General features: G+C 40.2%; 2 protein-coding genes across 6 annotated transcripts in view; both read left to right on the top strand.

Annotated features, from left to right (window-relative positions):
• The first annotated feature begins 220 nt into the window (after positions 1-220).
• On the top strand, positions 221-7666 carry LOC125691705 (alanine and glycine-rich protein-like). Its single transcript, XM_048941334.1, has 2 exons — positions 221-231; positions 7089-7666. Exon 2 carries the CDS (start codon positions 7130-7132, stop codon positions 7664-7666), a length of 537 nt encoding a protein of 178 aa, XP_048797291.1. The 5' UTR covers positions 221-231; positions 7089-7129.
• A 77-nt stretch (positions 7667-7743) lies between these two features.
• ATP8A1 (ATPase phospholipid transporting 8A1) overlaps positions 7744-22028 on the top strand; it is a 94914-nt gene continuing 80629 nt past the window's right edge. For 4 of the 5 annotated variants that reach the window (XM_048941329.1, XM_048941330.1, XM_048941328.1 and 1 more), the window contains exons 1-4: positions 7744-7908; positions 18033-18147; positions 19654-19753; positions 20879-20977. In XM_048941329.1, the coding sequence (XP_048797286.1) occupies positions 7860-7908; positions 18033-18147; positions 19654-19753; positions 20879-20977 (363 nt within the window). In that variant the 5' untranslated portion in view covers positions 7744-7859. Of the gene's footprint in view, positions 7909-18032; positions 18148-19653; positions 19754-20878; positions 20978-22028 lie in introns of those variants that run through there. The other variant, XM_048941333.1, reaches the window with a different exon arrangement.

Raw genomic sequence — 22028 nt, forward strand, 5'->3', positions numbered from 1 at the left:
GACTAATTTAGTAACTATGTGTAGCAGAAATGCTGAGTCATGGCTTGAAACACTGATTGACACCCAGTGGGAAGGCAGGGCCAACCAGGAGAGCTCAGGTGCATGCAATGTACCTGAATGACCAGACATGGTGAAGCCAAGATCCACCCCTTCTTTGACCTCATTTAAGGGCTGGCAGTGGAGCACAAGGTACGTTGCTGGTGATCCCTGTATACCTGGGCTCTTCTGGAGGTATGTAGTGTCTTTATTTCTACGGCTGCTGAATTTGTGCTAATCCTCACTTGCTGCAGCATATGACCTTGCTGCTCTGTTGAGCTTTCCTTTGAATTATATTATGTTTTAAAAATTGTAAGAGAATGCTTCTCTGCCCTCCTCTTTTCTTTTTTTTTTCCTTGTTTGTCCTACACTACCTTCCTCTACAGCAGACAAAAAGAAAACATATAAACCAGTAGGCCATATCATCACAAAATAATGCTAATTTATAGCATCCCATTACTTGGAACTACTTTGTTGTAGTTGCTGTTAGAAATGAGTTCCTTGTTTTTATTTTACTGACTAATACGAAAGGCTTAAAAACACTGGGTAGTATTCTGCTACTCTTATGTTCAGTAGCAAAAATTCCTGTCATTTTCAGTGTATTTAGGATTTCTTTTTGAACTTTTATTTTACTGAGATGTGGAAGGTGTTAGAAGGAAGTTTTCACAATAGTGATGTGAAAACTAGAGTCATAGAATGGCTTGGTTTGGGAGGTACCTTTTTAAAATCATCTGCTCCCAAAACCCCTGCCCATACAATTCACCAAGCAGCCACTCTGTGACTTCTCACTTACAGTGCACTATCTCTATAACTCTTACAGTGAAACTGGCTATAGCTTTAAAGCTGTTCAAGAACCAAGACCAAAATAAACAAAAATCCAAAGTACAATTTTTCACTTTCATTAAAACTATTAGGTTAGTCATGAGTTTCAACCCTTAGCAGTTGAAACTTTAGAGTTTGGTTTGTTACCCTAAGTCCAAATACCAGAAGGCTTTCCACAAGCCTCCTGAGAGCATGAGCTTCCTGTTATTCTACAAATAGTGTACTTTAGTACTGACACTTTTTTCCATTGTTTTTAACTATGCAACCAGAGCTTTTTCTTTCGATTTGTGTAGTGTTCCTTCACTCCTGTCTTGTGTACAGTTGTCTCAAAGAATTAGTTTGAAGATCAAGGGAAATCTAATTTTTCTTTCCTGAGTGTTAACCCAGTAACTGCCCTCCTGACAGGAGGGGAGGCATGGTAAAGAGCTATTACACAAATGAATTCCACTCTCCTCCTGTATTCCTGGATCAGGCTGTATCCATCAAAATATGCGATCTTCAGACACTGAGCCATTGAAATCTGACTGCATTGAGAATACACAAGGTTAGAATTTCCAAGGCGTGACTTGCCCATTTTAGCTGACAACATTTTTGTTGTTTTCTTCTGAGAAATATCATAAAACATTAAACTAGTGATTGGGTTGACCACCTGCATCTCTGGCAAGGCTCAGCAGTTTCTCAATTAAGTGATTATTTAGTGTTTTTAATGTAGGAATTTATATACAATACATTATTACAAAGTCTTCTGACCTCTTACAAGGTCTTCTGTTTTTTATTCAGGTGCAGTAAATCAGGGAGAGATAAGACTGCTTGCAGTTGTCAAGCTACAGCACCTTAAGATAACAGGCAGTGCACACTGTACTGCTCTGATACTACAGAGAGAGTGGCACCTGCTTGCTGCTGTAGCATACAGAGCCAGCTTATAATGGGTGTTGCTTTGTTTAACAGAATTTATCCTGGCTTGGGTGGATTTTGGATTGATGATGTGTCTTCCTTTTAGGAAAGAAGGTATCCTGGAGGTATCTGTGTGGATATTTAAACCTCTTACCAGTGCTTGTGGTAGCTGCCTGCCTAGAAAACTGAAAGCATTTTTTGTGATGGAGTCTCTCCCTGTTTTCCCTTCACATTCTCTTAGAATTTTACCTAGTTGGATATCAACTTCTGACTGATATTATCAGGAAAGTATCTGCAGCTGCTTTAGATCTAAACTTCAGGGCCCAGTTCATCATCCACTTATTCCATGTTTATTGTTTTATAACATCTTTAAAATCAGAAGTACTAAAGCCAGTATAAAATGGAGGAATGTAGCAGTGAAGTGTATTACTGCCATCAGTGTAAACCATATAGCTTATATTTGCACCTGTTTCTTGTAAGTGGAAGTAATCACTTCCTAGCAGGATTAAATGGTTGTGCTTTATAATTTATAAACTCATGAAATCCATTTGTCATTTCCCTTTTAATATTTTCTTAGACACTTTCCCTCACAGAAACCAAGGTAATACAAACACCTGCTTATTATTATTCTGGTTTTAGTCAAGTATTTGCATGTTTGTCCACAAAGAGGACAGCTGGTTGGCCACACTGTTCCCGATTCATTTTATTTACATGCCAACAATGGTTTTCTCCCATGCTTCTTCCTTATGTGACAAATCTGTTTGCCAAAATGCTAAACTGAAAGGCCCAGAAGGGCTTTCACTATCTGCCTGCCAAGCAATTGTTGCAGCTTCACAAACAAAGGACATCTGCAGAATTCTATAGCAGTAGTGAACCTGGGATGAATGCCGAGTGGCTTGGTAAGAAAGAAGACCTTTGCCTTGCTTTCTGGTGGCTTTTATTTCAAGCATGATGTTCTTCCTCGCAGATCTTACTGCTCTGAGTCTCTTGGTTGGGGGTTGTGGGGGGGAGGGGGAAGGTACACACAGACTTGTATTTTTACATCCTCCTTGAGCTGTTGTGTTCTGTATTACTTTTCTGTTGTTTATCCTGTTGTACTACTATACGAGGTCTTGTGGTACTGGTAACCCTGTAATAAACAGTCTCTGAGATGACAGTCATTTTGGCCCAGTCTTGCATGCTGTTGAACATCTGTAAAAGGCTAAGCACTGATATTAGGAGCTCACTCTAATGGGACTGGAAATGAGTATTAGGAGGAAAAAGTTCACTACAAACATTTCCAATGGTGAAGAAATGGCACTTAATAGCCGGTGAATCAAGATCATAAAACAGACCCCTGGTAGGTTCAGGAAGGGAATGCAGTTGTCTCACCTTTTCAAAGCCCTGAAGATGTATAGCACGAAGTTTGGAAGTCTATGTGACACTTACATATGGCACAATCACTAGCAGCAGAGGTCCCCAAGGATTTCTTCTCACATAGCCCCTCTCTGCTTGCACCTGTTCCATTACTATTTTATCCAAACTTAATTATGACAAAGTTTTTTTTTTTTCTTTTTGGAAAAGAAAAAGCTTCAATTTCCTTCACATTTAAAATAATAAAAAATATGATGCCCACACACTTCTCAGAAAACAATAATGAGGATTTTAAGAAGTACTGACATGTTCAGTTTCTTTTACCAGAATGAATGTTCCTTATGGCTCGCTTCGTATATCTGACTTTCCAAGCCAAGCTATGAAACAGGCTAAGAGCTGACCATATGTGCATTGCACTATCACGGGCATCCATAGTTTGGCTGCTTCTGACTACCAAGGTTTCCTCTTGCATGTGAGATCATATCTTTTCAGAGGCTATCAGGTCTGGTGGCCATTCAGTTGTACCACAAGGTAATACATGATGCACATCAGAGAAAACACTCTTGCAGATTTCCACAGCAACCAGATTTGAATCTGGATCCATGCTTTTTCCTTCAGTGTACTGGCTGTGAATCCAACAGTGCATGCGGGGAAACTTAGGTAAGAAACATTTATGCTGCCTTTCAGTGTGGTTTGTTTCTTTTACCTGGTTCTATTTTGCTCTCCAGTACTGTTTATACACTTGGAACTGCAGGCACTGCTACAGCAATTGATTAAACACTTGCAGCAGCTCAGCTGAGAGTATAAATCTAGTTGCCATAATTACACCTTTGTTTATGTAGGAGTTTATAGAAATGTAACATTCTGTCTTTGAGAACTTGTATCTTAAATTTGATATTTTATCTTAAACAGATAAAAGATACATTGTTTTTTGTTAAAATACATAGTAAACTGCTAGCAATTTCATTGAGAGTACCTCAAAGATCAACAAAGTAAAATCCTGGGTTGCTTCCCTGTAACTTAAATTTCGGATACGACTATTCATAAAATTTCACCTAGAACTCCCCATGCCATCAGAGCATTTTATATATTAAACTAACAAAGTATTGCTTCAAATATTTGTAAGAGTTTGATATTAGCTGCACAGTCTCTAGTTGCTGCAGTACTTTACGAAGCATGAGATGTATGACTGAAGCCAGCAAAAAAATGTAACTTCTTTCCAGACTGTGCTGGAAAAGAAGCAGTAGTTACAGTATTAATTTTCCACTATTGTATGAAAACTAGACATCTATTTTTGACAGTATGTCACAAAGGAAAATTGCACCAATTCATAAACACTAATAGCATCACAGGAAAATACTGGATTAAATTTTTTATACATGTCAAATCTGTTACAACTTCAAATGTACGCACCTCATTTTTTCCTTTATTAAAAATGCATTCGTCAAGCCTATAGACCTCATTTTCCCAGTATGTCCATTCATTTTAAAGGCAATGGTTCTTCTGTGGTGGTACTACAGAGGAGAGTTGGTTTATCTTAAATAATGGAAGTATGTATCTTTTAAAGTTTAAAAAAAAAAAAGTTTATACCATTTTTAGGAACAGATTTCAGTTGGGTTTAGTAGTCTATAACACAAAACATGAAGTGATCAGAAGAGAATGCTTCCTCACAACTTAGTTTAATCCCTTAAGCTATGAAGTAGTATAAATTTCTGTCCTATGAGTAGACTTGTAAAATAAAATTGTAAAAATATTACTAGCTCAGCATTTCAGCTGTCACTGCAATGCCTTTTTCTCTATCTGAAACAACTCATTCTTTGTGGATATGCTTGTTGTCTTTTGTGCTAAAATGTAGTCTGGTATGAAAGTAATAATTGGTTCCACCAGAGCTCTAGCAAACTTCAAAATACAGATTCTCTTCAAAGAGGAAGCACAAAAGGAGCACAAGTCTTATGGGGAAGCAGCTGAGGGAACTGGGGTTGTTCAGTCTGGAGAAGAGGAGGCTCAGGAAATCTACAGCTTCCAGCTCTCTACAGCTGCCTGAAAGGGGGATGTGGTGACATGGGGGTTGGCCTCTTCTCCCAGTTAACAGCAATATGATGAAAGATAATAACTGTGAGTTTTGCTACTGGAGGTTCAAGTTAGATATTAGGAAAGCTTTTGTTTCAGAAACAGTGGTGAGGCATAGGAACAGGCTGTCCAGGGAAGTGGTGGAGTCACCATTCTTGGAGGTGTTGAAGAAATGTGTAATGTGGCACTGAGGGACATGGTTTGTGAGCATGGTGGGGATGGGTTGACAATGAGAACAGGCAATCTTAAAGACCTTTTCCAACCTTAATGATTTTATAATTCTGTGATGCAGGGTACAATCTAATTTTCCAAGTATGATATGGGTATAATTAATAACCTTAACTGTTATGATGACTGACTTGCTTCCTTCTTGCATCCCTGCTATGTATGTTACAAACAAGTGATAATCCAGAAACAAATACTGGATTCCTTAAATATAGAGCGTGCCTTCTGCTTAAAAAGATGCAAAGCAAATTTTGACCTGTTTCTATCTCTGCATGTCACCATTCTTGTTTTGATAGAAACTTCTTTAGTGACACTATATTTACCCTAGATGAGCTCATATATTCATTTCCCAAAGGAAAGAAAGAAGTACAAGGGCTGGCTTGTTTTGTCTGCAGATCTTGTGGGGGAGAAAGAAAGTGCAGGGGGTGCTAGGCTTCTCCTGGATTAAAGCTGTAGGTGATGGGGACTGTTACAAAAGAAATGGAAACTTTCTTCAAGTGGTAGAAAATCTTAGAGCCTTGCTCCTCAGCTTTTTTGCAAATGTTACTGATATTAAAAAATTTTAAAGTCTATTTTAAAATGAAGTGGACATTCAGCATTTACAAGTCAGCATAAACAAATATTGGTAGCTTTATTCTCCATATATATATATATATATATATATATATATAATATTGCGCTGTTTTCTTCACAATGTGGATAGTGGCCTTATTTGTGAAATAACTATTTACAAATGCAGATGAGCACTTAGCAGCGTTGTTTCAGTACCTTATGTACTTGACTGTGTAAATTTCCAATTGCCCAAAGGTATGAGTAATAAGCATTGCTTGACAGGGAGTTTACAGGAAGAATAATGGGGAAAAAAAAATTTAGATAATTGAATTTAAAAGTGGATTTTAATGACAAGCCTATTTGTCACCATCGCTATAGTGTTTGGGGTTTTTTTTCTGTTTGTTTTTTTTGGGGGGGGGGAGGAGGCAGGGGAAATGTGTGAAGGCCAACAGTATGGTGGGCTGCATCAGAGAGAAGTGGCCAGCAGGGCAAGGGGGGTGGCTGTCCCTCCCTACTCTGCCCTCATGAGGCCCCAGCTGGAGTACTGTGATCAGCTCTGGGTCCCCCAGCATGAGGATGTCAGGCTTCTGGGGAGGGTCCAGAAGATAGCCACCCTTATGAAAACAGATGGGAGGAATTAGGGTTGTTCAGCCTGGGAAAGAGAAGGCTCAGGAAGACTGCATTGCCTTCCAGTATTTAAAGGGAGATTATAAGTATGAGGAAAATCAACTTCTTATGCAGGTAGATAATAGTAGGAAAAGGGCAATTTTAAACTAAATGAAGGGAGATTTAGATGCTGGGGGAAAGTTTTCACTGAGAGGGTGGTGAGGTGCTGGAACAGGAATGCAGAAGAGCACTGTTTTTTAAGAAGAGCCTCGACCAGACTTGATGGCCTTTTGAAAAACAGCATTTATTTCCAAATGCAGTCTCCCATGAAAGAAAGCATCTCCTTTTCCTAGTATCTGAGCTATCTATCATGCCCGACTGTGATGGATGCAAAACGTAAGCGTGCCAAGACCCACGGTTCCAAATCCTACCACCGTTCCTATTTTCTCCATGCTCACACAGCGCGGGTGGCAGTTTGCGCTGAGGCACAGGCACGACATGCCACAGCCACGTTCCTCTGTCTGTTGCAGTCGCACAAAACGAGTGTCACGTTAACAGCCTGACAGCGAAGATGCGGCTTCAGCCCGAGACGCCTGCAACTGGGAGCTTCTTTTCACCAACCCACGCAGGCAGAGAGCTTCAGTTCGCACAGATTCGGGGCTGCCAAACTGCGGCATGGCGAGCTGTGATAAAAACACAGAGCTGGGAGAGAAGCCCCGGTGATCTCTCAGACGGCCGGCCCGGCCCCGTGCCCCACGTAACTGTCAGGACACATAACCTCAGGAGCCGATCCGCAGCCCCACCGCCTTCCCCTCCGCTCCAAGGCCGAGCCCCGCGGGCAGGACGGGGCCACCCCCGAGCGCGGGCAGCGGCCCAAGGATCGGCACGTTCCATTCCCCTAGCAGCGCAGGGGGGTGCGCTCCGTAACCCCTGCACTCGTCGGAGAAAGGGACGCGAAGCGACTCGTTGCGCCGCTGCTTGCTTGGGCGCAGCGAGCCGTGCGACGGTCGACCCCGCGGGGGCGGCAGACGGCGGTGGGGGACCGAAGGGAGAGGAGGAGGGGGGAAGCGGGGCGGAGTTAGTAGGTTCCGGAGGGGCCGGCGGGTGAGCCGCGCCAGCGTCGCGGCTGTCGGAAAGGAGCGGCGGCGTGAGCAGAGGGAGGCGCAAGCCCTGTGCCTCCGGCGCCGCAGTCCCGCCGCTGAGCGCAGCCCGGGCCCCGGCTCTCGCCGCGGCGCTCGGACGGGCGGCGAGGACGGGGGCAGGTGCAGCGCGGCCGTGCCGCCGCCCAACGCTCCGCGGCGATGCCGGCGGTGCAGAAAACGGTGTCGGAGATCCGCTCCCGCGCGGAGGGTAAGTGCCACCCGGCGCCCGCCTTCCGCCGGCCGCAGGGAGGGAGTGCGCTCAGCTCGCCGGGGTTGCGGCCGCCTGGAGCCGGGATTGGGCGGCGGAGGCGGGCGGCAGCAGCCGCTGCTACAACCGCGGCGTGCCCGTGGCCGCCCAGCTGTGGCGGTGGTCGCGGGCCGCGGCCGAGCAACGAGCGCTAGGGCGCGGTGCTGCCGCTGTGCTTTCCGGGCGGTGTCGCGTTGTGTGCCTGTCATTATCTGCCTCCGGCAGAGCTGCCTGCGTGACCGCGGGGAGCGCGGCGTGCTCCGTGCCTCGCTGCGCTGCCGAGCACCGCTCTTCTGTCGTGGGGTTCAGTGGGGACGCCTTCCTTCTGGGCAGTATCTGTGTGTGCGCCGATTGTCGGAGATAACCGCTTCCAGTGCGAGTGTGAAATAACAGCGCCGAAACAGCAGCGCGTTGGGGCAGCTGATGGTTTGCTGTAGCTGCGAGTAATGACAACAGAGTCACCGCAGTGATCCGTACCTCCTGAGGCAGGTGTGCTGCCCTCAGTCCTGGGGCTGTGTTCGAGTCAATTGAAGATAAATCAGGCCACTGCACCTGGTGCAGGCCGTGAGGGGAAGGGGAAGTAGCATCTTTCTCCCTGCATCTTCCTTCCTTCTTCCAAGCAGATTACTTCTTTTTGTTTGATTTTGTGTTTGTGCGCCCCAGCAAGTGTGTGAAGAATAAATATTGGAAATAGGCTGTTCCCTTCTCGATCTTTTCTGTTTCAACCATCCTGTGTGCCTTTCTCATGTATGCTTCTCAGGGAGAACCTGCTTTTGTCTGTAGGAGCTTACCTCTTACTTCCTAAGCATTGTGAGTTGACCAAGAGAGCAGAACAATGTAGCCTTCTGAGAAGCAGTGAAGAAGATGTATGCCTCCGGGGGCACTTTAGAAATGTGCTTACAGAGTGGCCGTGGTGCTGTACCCACAGTAATTAGAAGATGCGTACAGTGAGACTGGCAAAGCATCCACTCAGCGCTGAATTTCAGTCAATTGTTTTTCCACTGAGAGCTTAGAATCAGCATTCCCAGTTTATTTGTGTTTGCTTTAAGGTGGCAAAACTACAGCAGTTTAAGGATTATTGAGTGACCAACTGTGGTCCCTAAAAGCAAGTGTTTTTCTAAGAAGTACGGGTGCAGTGAAAGGGGAAAAAAAAATGCTGCTTATTGGAATATTGTTCATGGTTGGGTGACTGCAAGACAGCTGAATACAGGGATAGCTTTCTCCAAAATACCTTTGTTTGGTCTGTAAATATGTATGGCATTTCTTTTAAGAAACATAACTTTTGGAAGAAGGTGTGTTGGCTTTTCGTCATATCATTACTATGTTGTTCTGTGCATTAATGTATGTTCTATTATAAAGATCTTGTAAAAATGATGATTGACATTTACAATCTGTGCTTCTGATCTGAGATTAATTTGAACCTTACTAGTTCATTTTGTTTCTATTAAGTTCATTCACAGTGTCAGTGGATCTTTTAGTTTCTTTTTTCCTCCTTTTCCAGACTTGGTGAACTTGGACTGTGTTGCTGGTGTTTGTAAACAGTGCTGCATAGGAAAATGTTACTATTTCTTAAGAGTATCCAGAGTACTACAGTGTGAGTGTCATCCTTGGCACTTGAAAGTGACATAAAGTAGCCGTACAGTCCTAGCTGTGGCCATGGCAGGAGTCTTTTAGATAAGCATTGTGCAGAGTATTGGTAAGACTGTCTTGTGAGATCTACCCCAAAGCCTTACCTGCAGCAAGCACGAAGTGCTTGGTTAATGACAGAATTCTGTGCGTTCTGCTAATACTGCAATCACAAAGAGCAGTTTTCATAAGTGCTGTTACAGCACAGGCCATTCCTTAGAATAGCCACAGACTCGAGGGGATGTGATAGACAAGCTAATATTACTCCCTTTGTTCTAGAATTTCTTTGTTGTATGTTTTGGGTTAAAACCTAATTTTCCTTTCCTGTCGCTGCAGCAAGTAATTTCTGCCTCAGAGACTTTTTCCATGGATCATGAGTTACCTTATCAGTCTGGACTGCCTTGACATCTTCTCAGAACTGAGCTCACTCTGGCATAAAGAGATAGTAATACTGCTATTAGAAAAAATTGGCTGCTGTGCTCAGATGAAAAGAACTCAGGCCTGTCAGAATAATGCACGTGTGTCATTCACAGTCACGGAAGATGTAATGCTCCAGTCTGTACATTACTACAAAATAAAAATTACAGGCATTTTAACATATGTAAGACAACATGTAATTTGCATAGAGAGCAGAATTTGGTTAAAACACAGCTAATATTTTGATGGTATTCTTCCAGACCTCTGCAGTATCTTGTGCTCTTTGTGACTAATAAACAGGCATGTTTACAGTCTTTTCTGTAATAAATTTTGTTTCTAGTATCCCCTCTTGTAAAGAAAACCTGGATTCACATTAGGCAGTGCTGCAGTTGCACAGAATTGGTTTGTGTACCAATGAAGTCTTGCTCAAGACCTAGAAGATCAGGTCCTCCTAAACACGTTGTAGAGATTTCCTAAATTGCTTTTCACTACCAATAACCTTAACTCAGAATCTTAGCTGGGCTTTGGGTGTTTGGTACTACAGAAATAACATCTGTGTCTTGTATTCTGCAGTTGCAAAACACGTGGGGAAATCTTTGAGAGTACTTACAGTCATGCAGTTAATATATGCATCTGTTAAATAATATGAAATGGAATAATACAGAGCATATATTAATGTATATACATATACTAATGTATATGTATGCTCTGGGAGAGTGGGGTCGGTATTGACAGTTTTTATTAGGTGTCTCTAAGCTTCTGAAAATATGAGTGTTGCTCCAAAAGTAATGCCTCCTATGTTATTATGTTGGCCCACGGTGTCAGAGGCAAATGGTGGTGGTGTGGCAGTACAGGTTGAACCTTTCTGCTAATATTTCATTACATTTTGTTCATGTGTGACAGATGGCAGCAAAGGAGCAGTCTGAAAAAAATAGCATCATACATGGAAATGCATATGAAGCAAAGATGTGTCACTGCATTCCTCACATGGAGAAGATGGTGCCCACTGACATTCATTGACACTTGCTGAATGCTTATGGAGACCAGACATTGAACGTGAGCCCAGTGCGGTGAAGGGTGGTGCGTTTCAGCAATGGTGACAGTGACATGAAAGACGTCCTGGACGTCCATGCACAGCTGTCACACCACAAAATGAAGAGCATCTCAATTAGCTTATCTGCTTGAATCAGCGGGTTACCACCAGGGAGCTGTGTATGGAGCTGAGTATCAGCTGGTTGGAAATTATGATGGTAGTGTTGAAATACTGCAAATTTGCATGAGGTGAGTCCTGTGAGTATTCACACAGGAACAGAGAGAACACTGTATGTAAATTTGTTAGTATCTGTTGAATTGATATAAGGCTAAAGGTGACAGTTTCCTGGAACTCATCATTACTGGTGACGAAACGTGGTGTCACCTCTAGGAGCCAAAGTCAAAATGGCACTCTGTGGAGAGGTGGCGTGAATTCTCCATCAAAGAAAATGTTCAAAACACAACCCTTATTGGATAAAGTTATGTGTGCTTTTAGGATAGGAAAGGATCTGGATTTCTTGGAACCCAGACAAAACATCTGATTGCTACATCATGCTGCTGACTGAGCTGAAGGATTGAACTTGCAGAGTCAGGCCAGAGAAGAAGACAACCTTTCCTTTGCAAAACAAAAAAATGCCAGGCCCTATGCCAGTTTGAAGACCGTGGAGCATGTTGCAAGTTTTAGCTGGACTGTCCTACCACACTGCCATACTGTCCAGTTTGATGCCTTCTGACTTCTATCTTTTGGGGCCAATGAAACATCTTATGTTGTGGGTAACATTTTTGTAGCAATTATGCTATCATAGCAATGGTGGAAACAGTGGATCTCCTCCACTGGTGCAAAGCACAGTGTGCAGGTTCTTGTTCATTAATGGTGAGAATGCATAGCTAAGGGTGGTGACTGTGTTGAAAAATAATGTTTTGTAGCTAAGAATTTGCTCTGTCAAATAGTATTATTGTGCTCTTTGTATCTGTTGTAGTTTCCATGGAAATAAGAAGGAGGCATTACTTACAGAGCAATCTACATAGAAGCATTAATGCTTTCCTTTGTGCATTTCAGTGGACTCAGTGCACTTCAGTGGGCCAATTGTGGATTTCAGTGAACTCTCTCAGATGACAAAGTGCAGAAATTTTTGAGGTGCTGTTATGCTGTCTGCCAATAACATTAACAGCAATTTCATATTAGGAAAGGCCAGTTCCCCACATGAGATCTAGGTGAAGCTGAACTTGTGTAAGATGTGATGACATATGTATGAAAAGGACAATTATTTTGAATTTATGTGGTAGTCATCAGGTTGTTTTCAGTAATCTGTCCATTCTTGTGATACCTAATATATCTTCAGGTGTTTCTACTTCTGTACTATGTGATTGTGTAGCATTTTAACAGACCTGATGCTCATTATTGGTACTTTTTCCTGACAAGTATGTTTTGCAGTCTATGTTGAGATTTCCAATGGGTCAGAGTGGAAAATTTGGGTCCAGTTGCAGTGCAGGCTTGGCAGCCTCAGCAGCAATAGGTCAGAGCAATTGATTGCAATTGGCAGTTCCCTTCTGTTCTTTGACTCCCCAGAGGTGCAGAGGCCAGGTTCTCAGTGCTAGTTCTCTTATCAAAGTTTTATTGTGGTACTGTGACACACTTTTTCAGTCTCACTGTCTTGTCTTTGAACTGTGCTGTGTTCTTTGGAAATGTGAGCTGGAAATGTACTTGGCTACAGAATCAAGCTTTCAAAGCTTCAGAATGCCGTACTTTGAGAATAAAATAATGTTATTAATCATTAAGTAAAGTGTATTAAAATAGTTCCTTTGATTTCAGTGAGTTGGTCATTTATTTTTCCTTCCCTTTCTTTCCATGGCAGAATCTGTGTTTACCTTCCATCTATTTCTTCATTTATGTGAAGGAAAAATTGGAAGTACAAACTTTTTGTACAGGGTTTAGAATTTATTGTTGTTTTAACTGCTAATTTAGAGACTTTACTACCAAATCTGGTTTAGAAAGAGGCCCTGCAAATATGATGTAACAGAATGTAGTTGCCAATTCTGAAGTTTTGTTGGAAACAAAACATAGTCCTTAGTGGGTTCTCTTATTGGAGAAACCTCAAGTTGATTGTTGGGCTTTTTTGTTGTTGTTTCAATGGTTATTTATTTGGGTTTTGTTGTTGTTGAAGTTGTTGTCTTTTACTGGAAAAACTTAAAATATTTATTCCTTACAAAGTACACTTTTTACTATGAACTTATTTAAAGTGTTGCCTATACCCTGACAAAGGACAGCCATGGCTCCGTATTCTCAGAATTCCCAGCAACTGTCTCCAGTTTTTTCTTGCCTTTTCCCACTGTCATGTGTATTTTACCTCAGTTCCTTGAAAGAAAATCCTCAGTCAAAATCTGTTATTTAAGCAACTCTGAATGAAATTTATAGTTTTGTGTTTATTCATCAATAGCTTCCACATTCTGCATTGTGCTAGCAAAAAAACTTTGGTGTGCAGAACAAGATAATAATTTTAGTTTATGCAGTAGTTTTGCAAACAAACTTTTTTATTGAAGTAATAATTACTTTCCTTTGATATTGAAGCACATTTTTGTCATATTGTGTCATAGAATCTGTCTGATAATTCTGTAGTTAAATAACAGTAGTGTTACAAGCTAACTATTGACAAAGAGGACAAGGAACCTTGCGGTGCTGTTTGCTCTTTCTCAGTGCCAGGTTTTACATAAAGCAGCGTCGTGTTTCCTGTTTGAAGTGTGATAATTGCTGCTCTGTTTTTTATCACTGTAAGTCTTCAAAATTATTACTGTATTATTACCTTAGTATTTGTTGTGTCCTTAGATAAGAGCCTATGTAGAGTGATGCCTTTAATTTTAACCCTGGGACAGTACTTCTCTGAGCCCTTAGCACGATGAACAAACAATGAACAAGTCAGTCGGTATCAGTTTTGACATCTGTAATGCAGCAATAATTGTGTATGTTTTTGAAAGGAGATTGGAGCAATTGCTTCATCTTAGGTTCTTACTCATATTCTTCACAGTATTTTTTTCATTATCAGATATTTGTCACAGCTTTGATACTTTGATGCTTTGATACTGACTGTGTGTTTTGTAATCTTTATCTTTCCTGTCTGGATTCCTGTCTGGTTTTTTCTATACCTTTTTCACTATCAACTTTCTGAATATTTGTATCAGTGTTGTTATGCTGTCTCGGAACCTTTTAATGAATTACAGAAGAGCAGCCATCTTTAATTTTTGCTGGTTTGTTAACTGCATCTTTGAAAACCACTTTTGCTAAAATCGTAGCTGCTTTCACCAAGAATTGATCTGGTGGATGTGCTTCCCTTTGTTCTTGTGGTTACTTTCAGATAACATTTTGAGATGGGCATCTGCGTATTTGATTAGTAGGCTGAGTTCATCATGCAAACTGGTTTGGTGCCAGTGGGTTCTTGCTCTCTTTGAGGAAGAAATAAAGCACTTAGTGGCTTCCTTTTGACAAAGCAGTCAGCTTTTATGAAACTGCTGCATTGAGGCTTAGGCAGCAGCTGAGCTCTAACCCATAAATTTTGTTTTAAAATTTCATAGAAGTGTAGCTCTTAAAAGTCTGATGTGATTTATTGCAGTTAGACTCAGGTTTGTGAGTGTAGTTTGATCGATGTCCTACTTTGTATTTTAGTGCTTGACATTATCTGGGGCCAATTGAATGCCAACAACTTGTTGCCAGGTTCTGTATTTACCTAATATAAATAAAACATACTGAAGATATGCAGTTCGTATTTGAAAGAATGGCCGTGATTAAGTAGAGCTTTTTATGACTTAATATGTTTGTACTACATGAGTGTGGATGAGATGTGGAAGAAATTGGAAATGCTCATCATTTTCTGAAGATGCAGAATACAAACTAACTGTGGGAATGCAACAGATACGTCGTTGCAGTTAAAAAGGCTGCATCATGTAGAGAAATGCCCATTTACTCTCAAAGTTATAGTCACAGAGATTCAATATCTTGAGAAATTAGTGAAAAATTTCACCTACAAAGCATGATGTATAGACTTGGGGGGTGGTGGGGGGAGGGGAAACGTGGAGTCCTAGGCTTGGCCTGCATAGCATGCAGACTGAGTGTCCCTGAAGACATTTGGTGTGCAGAGAGCACAGAAATAGTGCCTGTGGTGTTTGCTGTACAGATGTGCAGCAAGTCTTTGACTTCAGGCAGCTCTGAAAAGGAGCAGCTTCCTGGCAAGAAAAGCTTGCTGCATTTTTGATCTGCTACAAGGCATCGCTTGCTAAGTCAGGCAAACAGCAGCTGCATAGGGGCTGGAACCTGCATCTGCTAACGCTTCATTCAAGTTCTTGGGCAGACAGTGAGAGCAAGAGGTGATGATAGCATTCCAAGAGGTGATGCGTTGTAAAGAGATGGCAGTGTGGAAGAGTAGGATGAAGCGGACCTTTGTCAAATGCTGAATTAGAATTTCAACACTTTTATTTTCTCTCTACATTCTTTCTGATAATCATATATGAAAGTAGACCATTTCAAAGGGAATTGTGTTTCTCATTGCTTGGGAAACATTTAAATTAAGCATAGTTACCATTTTAGTCAGCATAATAACTTCAGTAATGTAGTTAAGAACTCTTAGATATTTATATATATACATATACATTTCTTAGATATTTATATATATATATACACACACATTTATAGACACAAATGAGGAAGACAAACTATACTTTCTTGATACTTAGTTTTGTGTGGCAGTGCAGAATCTGTATTCTGGTGAGTGTATTTCAGACATCAGGCAGAGGCATGAAGGAGATGAGTAACCATTAAGCTTTCAGTGCAGTCTAATATGCTTTTACTGAAGCTGCAGGCTGCAGAGAGCTACCTATGAGGCTCAGCACCTACTTCCAGAGGTTCCTTTTTAAGTTCAGATTGAGAAATGTGAATTCAAAGTAATAGAAAGGAAGGTAGTGAATGTTTATGATGCTCCTAAGCATCTTTTTCTGGCTTTTTATTTGAAGAACAAATAAATGCCTTAATACTGGTGTTTAAATGTCTATAGTTCCTTGGTGTTTTAAACAAACAGATATTACATTTAATGCCTGCTAACATTTGTATTACCTCTATCACTGTCAGGACTGCAGGTTTACACTTGCAAAAACTTTAAAACTAGCAAAAATGTATGTAAAAATAGAGTAGTGCATTCTGCAAATGTGTGAACTCTTTCCTTGTTTCCTGATCTTAGTCAACCTGGAGTGCTACTTCTAAGAGAGTAGTTTCCAACTTTTTCTCCAGTGTTCTCTCTCAGTAGCTGTTTTTCCACATACATTCCTTCATGGAGCAACTGAGAAGTGTTGTGTTCCTGGGACGAAGGTGTGCTTGCAGTGTGCTGGACCGAGATGGGAGTATAACCTGTGACTCAATGTGATGACTGAAAAGCTCATGTTCTTAGAGTTGTGCCTGTGTCAAGTTGTGTTACAGCTGTACGTGTTTATGGAGCTGTGTGCTGGAGTCCTGCACAGCTGGTTGGTTGTGTGACAGGGGTAGGAGTTGCCTTTCTAAGGGTCGTTAATGATGGGAGAAGGAAATGGCTTGCTTAATCTGATGTATGCAATTGTGAGGTTCCTCCAGGCAAAGAGTGGTGTACAGGCCTCTTGTGTGGGCCAAATCTGTTAGGCTTGGCCAGAAGGGTGTTCTCGAAATGTTTACTGAAGCTTGACTGCAATTGTTGGATGTGTGCCTTTCACTGGAGAGCTGAAAGGAAGGAAGTTAATTCCAATGAGTGAACACAGTAGCGGGGATTTCCTGTGTAATAATATCAGGAACTTCAGGTCCCTGATACTGGTGGGAAAGTCTGGAGCAAGGATTTACCTGGGTGGAGGAGAATCAGCTTCGGGAACACTTAACAGGAAATGCAGCAGTGCCCAGACTCTGCTTGGATGTTCAGATGTATCCATGGGCACTGAGGGAGCCAGCTGATCACACCAATATGCCTCCCCATTATCTATGAGACATTGTGCTGGTCTGAGGTGGTTCCTGAGGACTGGAAGAATATAATTCCTTTAACTGTAGGATAAGCCGTGTTGGTTTTTTGCCTTTGAATAGGCTGTGACGATGAATTTTCTCTGAGTATTTCTCAAAACAGATGATTTGTGCAAATAAGTAGAACAGGTAAGTCACTTTGATTTAAGATAGCTGTAATAGACATCTGCTTTTTGTATTTAATTTCATTTTTCAGACATACTCTTAGTGAACTGTTTTACTGCCATTGAGATTAATAGTAAAACTTTTCCAAGCTTCTGGTAGGAAGTTTACTTCTGTACCCTTACAGGAACTCTAATTGTTGCACTACCATAGTTGTGAAACAGTTCAGTTTAAGAGAGGCACATAGGGGAAATGGTGCTATATGTTTATTGGGCGGAAAGGAGGAAAATGTATCAAGAAGAATTGAATGAGTAGTATGAATGCTCACTGCAACAAGCAGTGTTAACATTTTACATGCAAAACTGGAAACTAATCGGTTGAATAATCTGTATGCAATGTGGAGATCATCTGAGTTAATGATACTCATCATTAACAGATAACTACTTTTTCGTCACTGATATTATAGTATAGTACTGAACTTCTTGTTCTTTTCATGTTAGTGCTCATTTATTTGTTTTAGTGTCTTCCCTTTAAAACATTTGTTTGCCCCAGTACTTGGGGCACTTCAGGAGAAGTGAAAGAGGTTGTCAGTCACAGACCGTAGTTCATTTCACTTTTCCATGAAGCAGTATAAGCTATTTGAGTGCACTCAATAATTCAGTTGTAGCTTTACGAGGCTTCTTGACTATGTTGTTTTCATATCTAATCACCAATGTGCTTTAAAATGAGCATTACCTGTTATTGTAAGAAATACAAGTAAATTGAGTTCACAGTCAGAATAGATGTGGATCTTTTTGTCACGCAGTGCTCTAAATCTTGCATGTGTTTGTATGTGTACATTTACTTACTCACATTAAAATGTTTTTTTTCTTTTTTTTTTTTTTGACAGGCTATGAGAAGACAGATGATGTTTCAGAGAAAACTTCTCTGGCTGATCAAGAAGAATTGAGAACTATATTCATTAATCAGCCCCAGTTAACCAAGTTCTGTAATAATCATGTCAGGTATCAAATTATATTTCTGTTAATACATATGAGCTTCGTAAGGATGCATACTGTTGAGCAAAATCAGAGAAAATATTCTGTTTATTCTATTTCCTTTAGGTCACTAGTCTGACTCCAAAGGGAGGAATGAAGAGAAATGACTAGAATAGTAAGACAGTTTCATATACAAAGCTGACCTTCAGAATTTTTAAGTTCTGAGTAGGAAGGTTCTTGATGGAACTTCTGCAGCTTTTACGTATCTCTAGAGTACGGATTTATTCTTCTGGTTAGTTCAGTTTATCTTTTGCTTTTGAGCATATCACTGGATAGCTGGACAGAGGTAGATGTAGTGAAAGCTTCACTAAGATAATTACACTAGGATTAAATATATTTTGTTATTCCAACCCTCAGAATTTCACTTAATACTGATCAGGAGTTGTTTGTTTTGTTTTCTTTTAAAGGTAACCTTTCCACTTGATGAAGGATATTGTTTTTCCTTTAATGAAAATAGAATCATAGAATGCTTTGAGTTGGAAGGGACCTTTAAAGATCATCTACTGCAACTCCCCTGCGATGATCAGAAACACCACAGCTAGGTCAGGTTGCCAGGGGAGTGATTTGGCCTTGCCTTGGAAGTATCCAGGGATGGGGAATCAACTACATCTTTGATCAATCTGTTCCAGTGCCTTACCACCCTCAATGTAAAAGGTGTTTTCCTTGTATCCAGCCTAAATCTACCCTTCTTAAGCTTGAAAACATTTCCCCTTGTCCTCTCACCACAGACTCTGCTAAAGAGTCTGTTGCCTTCTTTCCTGCAGTACACCTTTAGTTTAGATATTGAAAGACCACATTGGAAAATTGTATATTATTGAAACTGTAGGAAAAATGTGCATTATTGAATATTTTAGTTTTATTGACTTCTTAAACACGCCATTTAAATATTGTTAAGTAAGGTTTTATTAGTCTTCAGTATGCACTGAATCACAAAAATTCCTGCATGAAACAGATGCTCTGCAACTTTTCAGTTTTGATGTAGCACCCTTCTCATTATGTTAGCTCAACTGATAATGCTTTCCCCAAGAATTTTTCTGCACATGAGTCCTGGTGCAGAATTGATCACCAAGTGTGCCATAGCTTGCTGGATAGGGTGTTGTTCTGGAATATAACATCTGTAAGTCTAGGTTCTGTCCTAATTCCTCAGGGCAATCAATTCCCTGCTTCCTGCTCCTCTTTTTTTTTTTTCCCCTGGTGTCCTGTAACCAAGTCACAGCAGAGGTGACAAGGAAACTTTTGCCTCAAAACTGAAGCACACAATGGCTTCTGTGGATGATGGGTACTTTCCTTGGGTGGCTGGTTTGTAGAAATCTTCAGGCTTCTCTTTTAAGCAAAAACTAATCTGTTTGCTATCACAGAAATCACAGAAGGTTCTGTTATATTTGAAAGCTTGTATAACTGAGAGAGAAGGAATATATTTGAATTTTTTTCATAGTGTAATAATAGTATATATTTTTTTTCTTTTTGTCTTAGCACTGCAAAGTACAACATTATCACATTCCTGCCAAGGTTCCTTTATTCCCAGTTCAGAAGAGCTGCCAATGCTTTTTTTCTTTTTATTGCATTGCTTCAGGTAAGAGCATCAGTAAGCTAGCAGGAGTAACAGGTACAGGGCAATAGAAGCAGGGTACAATGTGGTGCCCCTTTGATTTCATATTTTGCCTGAAAAATAGTGTGCCATTAGTATGGGGGTGTGTAGTCACATGTGTGACTAGAAATGAAAGGGAAGAAATAACTGAAGAAGTGGTGGATACTGTTGCCCTGTAGCAGACAGAAAGTTGTCCGTTAACTTTCTGCCGGATTTCCACAGTTGCTTTAAAATATGATCTAGGGTAACATTGAAAATAGATGTGTATTCATCTTATTCCAAGAAACACAGCATATATACAGTAATATTGTGTTTTTAGATACACCATGTAGTGAAAGAAAAAATAAATGTCTAATAAATAACATTGACGGTTTTTGTAAACCTCTTATGATAAATTGAGGATGTATTCTAACTACACTGAGGCACTACTTACTACTCCACTTTTTTTGCAAAATCTCATTGTAGTCATATGGGCGACATTGCCTGTTCTAAATGTATTAAGGCAGGAATACTCTTGTGGTAAATCATTGCTGCCACTAATAACTCTAGTCAATATAAAGATAATTACAGATAGTTATGAATATGTATCACATAAGTAGCTGCATCCTCTCAGCATTTATTTTACATACACATTCACTTGCATTGTCTGTACCCTTATTTGCTTAGCAGAAACAGATTTCTTAGAGTTGTGTAGCTTTTCAATATTTGTTCGTTAGTTTAGTAGTAAAATACCAAATAGCTTCTTCAAATTTAAAATAGCTTGGAGTTGTGCCCACTCTGTTAGACTAAACTAAAAAATTTAATCATATTTTACGAATACGTATTTAAATTTAGTTTGAAACACAAAAGATGAAGGTGAACCTTCTGGAGACACTAAAACCTCTGAAAGTAACTACTGAATACTGTTCAATTTAAAATGTTTTGTTGTATCAGCTTTGTTTGATTCTAAGACAGTACCCCTCACTTGGAAATAATCAGTACCTTGTCTGAGTAACGAACTTAGTTGTCACCTCTATGTTTTCAAGAAAATTTGAAAGTTCTGCTTACTGTGTTAAAAAATGTTTTTAATCAGGAATTCAAGCCCAGTTTTTTTTTCTCTCTTTTTAATAGCAAATTCCAGATGTATCACCAACAGGCCGTTACACAACATTGGTCCCTCTCTTATTTATTTTAGCCGTAGCAGCAGTTAAGGAGATAATAGAGGATATTGTAAGTATTTAATGATCGTATTTTGTAGATAACGATCAAATATCTTGTAGATTATATTGGAAAGAACCTTTCGGAGTAATTTTCTGTTGAGCCATTCTTGGCTTCTGAATGCTCTTGAAATCTTATAAAGCTGCTTTTGTCAGAAGATGGAATCTTGTAGAATGTGGTGTTACAATTTGTGTGTTTAATATGTGCAAGAGTGACAATAACATGGGAAATCAGTGACTGTTTATTATATAGATTGATTATAGTCAAGAAATTCTCATTAATACAGTACAAGCATAATTAGGTAAAGTATGAGCTTTAGAGTAGAACTGCTAAGTTCTACGGACTCCACAGAAACCACTCAGGCTCAGAGCATTCAGATTATTGCAGTTTTGTCAAAAATTTAGCTAATGGAATGTTGGAAGCTACTGAATTCATAGAAAGTGGAACTTATTTTAGAATAAAACAAGCTTGAAATAATTATTTGGGCAGGAAAAAATGTATTTTCTTCCGCATTAATCCTTTATTCTCACTACTTACACATTTGAGCTGGGTTTAAATTTTGTCTCTAAATGAGGTACTAGACAATAACGTTTTCTATAAAACTGGAGATAACAGCAAAGGTTTTTGGGGTTTTTTCACTACCTCCCTTCCCCAAAACAGAAAGTGGCTGGATTTGTGTTTTGCATTTATACTATTTGCTGCCCACTAAGCAGCTTCTCCTTGCGCGTCTTTGTTGCTTTCCTTTTATATAAACAAAACCACTTTTAAAAAGCCATAAAATCAATTCACGCTCTTTCAGATATTTTTAACTGTTCTGCAGTTAATGCTTACAGACTTGCACCATCTGTCAGTGTCTAGGCAAATATAAAACTGAAGCTGCTGCTACTGTACAGAGTGTCCTTTTTAAAATTATCTCCCTCCTCTTTTATGTCATTTGTTTCTTTATGTCATTTGCTCTTTACAATTTGATGTGTTTAGTTTGGCATGAAGCAAAAGCCAGGGTATGGGTCCAGGGTTGTTTGTTTTTACACATATCAGTTTTTAAAATAAAAGGTATTGTTCC

Source organism: Lagopus muta, chromosome 4 (genome assembly GCF_023343835.1).
Source record: "Lagopus muta isolate bLagMut1 chromosome 4, bLagMut1 primary, whole genome shotgun sequence".
In the NCBI taxonomy this organism is placed as follows: domain Eukaryota; kingdom Metazoa; phylum Chordata; class Aves; order Galliformes; family Phasianidae; genus Lagopus; species Lagopus muta.

Bases quoted from the DNA above. Each gene is read 5' to 3' on its own strand.
- LOC125691705 (XM_048941334.1), top strand. From the start codon at position 7,130: ATGCGGCTTCAGCCCGAGACGCCTGCAACTGGGAGCTTCTTTTCACCA.